Source organism: Malassezia sympodialis, genomic scaffold, assembly GCF_000349305.1.
Source record: "Malassezia sympodialis ATCC 42132 genomic scaffold, msy_sf_68, whole genome shotgun sequence".
Classification (NCBI taxonomy): Eukaryota; Fungi; Basidiomycota; class Malasseziomycetes; order Malasseziales; family Malasseziaceae; genus Malassezia; species Malassezia sympodialis.
In genome coordinates this window covers 1-501 of record NW_017387863.1, presented here as the reverse complement: position 1 = coordinate 501, position 501 = coordinate 1, and the positions used below count along the sequence as shown (strand labels likewise).

General features: G+C 75.0%; 1 pseudogene across 1 annotated transcript; it reads right to left on the bottom strand.

The window, feature by feature from the left end:
* Positions 1 to 2: 2 nt before the first annotated feature.
* MSY001_3517 lies at positions 3 to 419 on the bottom strand (annotated as a pseudogene). Its single transcript has one exon. A coding segment is annotated over exon 1 (417 nt).
* Positions 420 to 501: the final 82 nt, after the last annotated feature.

Below are 501 nucleotides of genomic sequence, written 5' to 3'. Positions count from 1 at the left end.
ACCTTGATACGCTGCGCGCTCGCGCCACACAGCAGGTGCGTCGCCTGCCGCGAGAAGGCATCGACGACCGTGCCGCCCAGCGCCGCGATCGCCGCGCATGTGTGGTGGTAGTCGGGGCCGTCGCGCGGAATGCCCGTGAGCGCCACGCGCCAGTGCGCCGCGTCCGCGCTCGGCAGCGGCTCGGTGGCCGGGCGCAGCGCGACGTGCGCGCTGGGGTCCACCAGCGCATTGTCGTACAGGCACCGCTCGACCCAGTGGTGCGTCACGTACGTGTGCGCCGCGACATGCAGCGGCCGCGCCAGGGGCCCGACCGCGTAGTCCGCCGGCTCCGTAGCGCCAGCCCCAGCGGTCGGCAGCACCGTGCCGCCTGCACGCCGCACGGCGTGCGCGACGCGCCGCGTGCGTGCGTCGTCGCCCATATCGACGTAGAACGTGTGCGACGCGAACACGCCGCGCGGCGGCGCCGCGAAGCGCGCCTCGCGCGAGTAGGCCAGCAGCGAG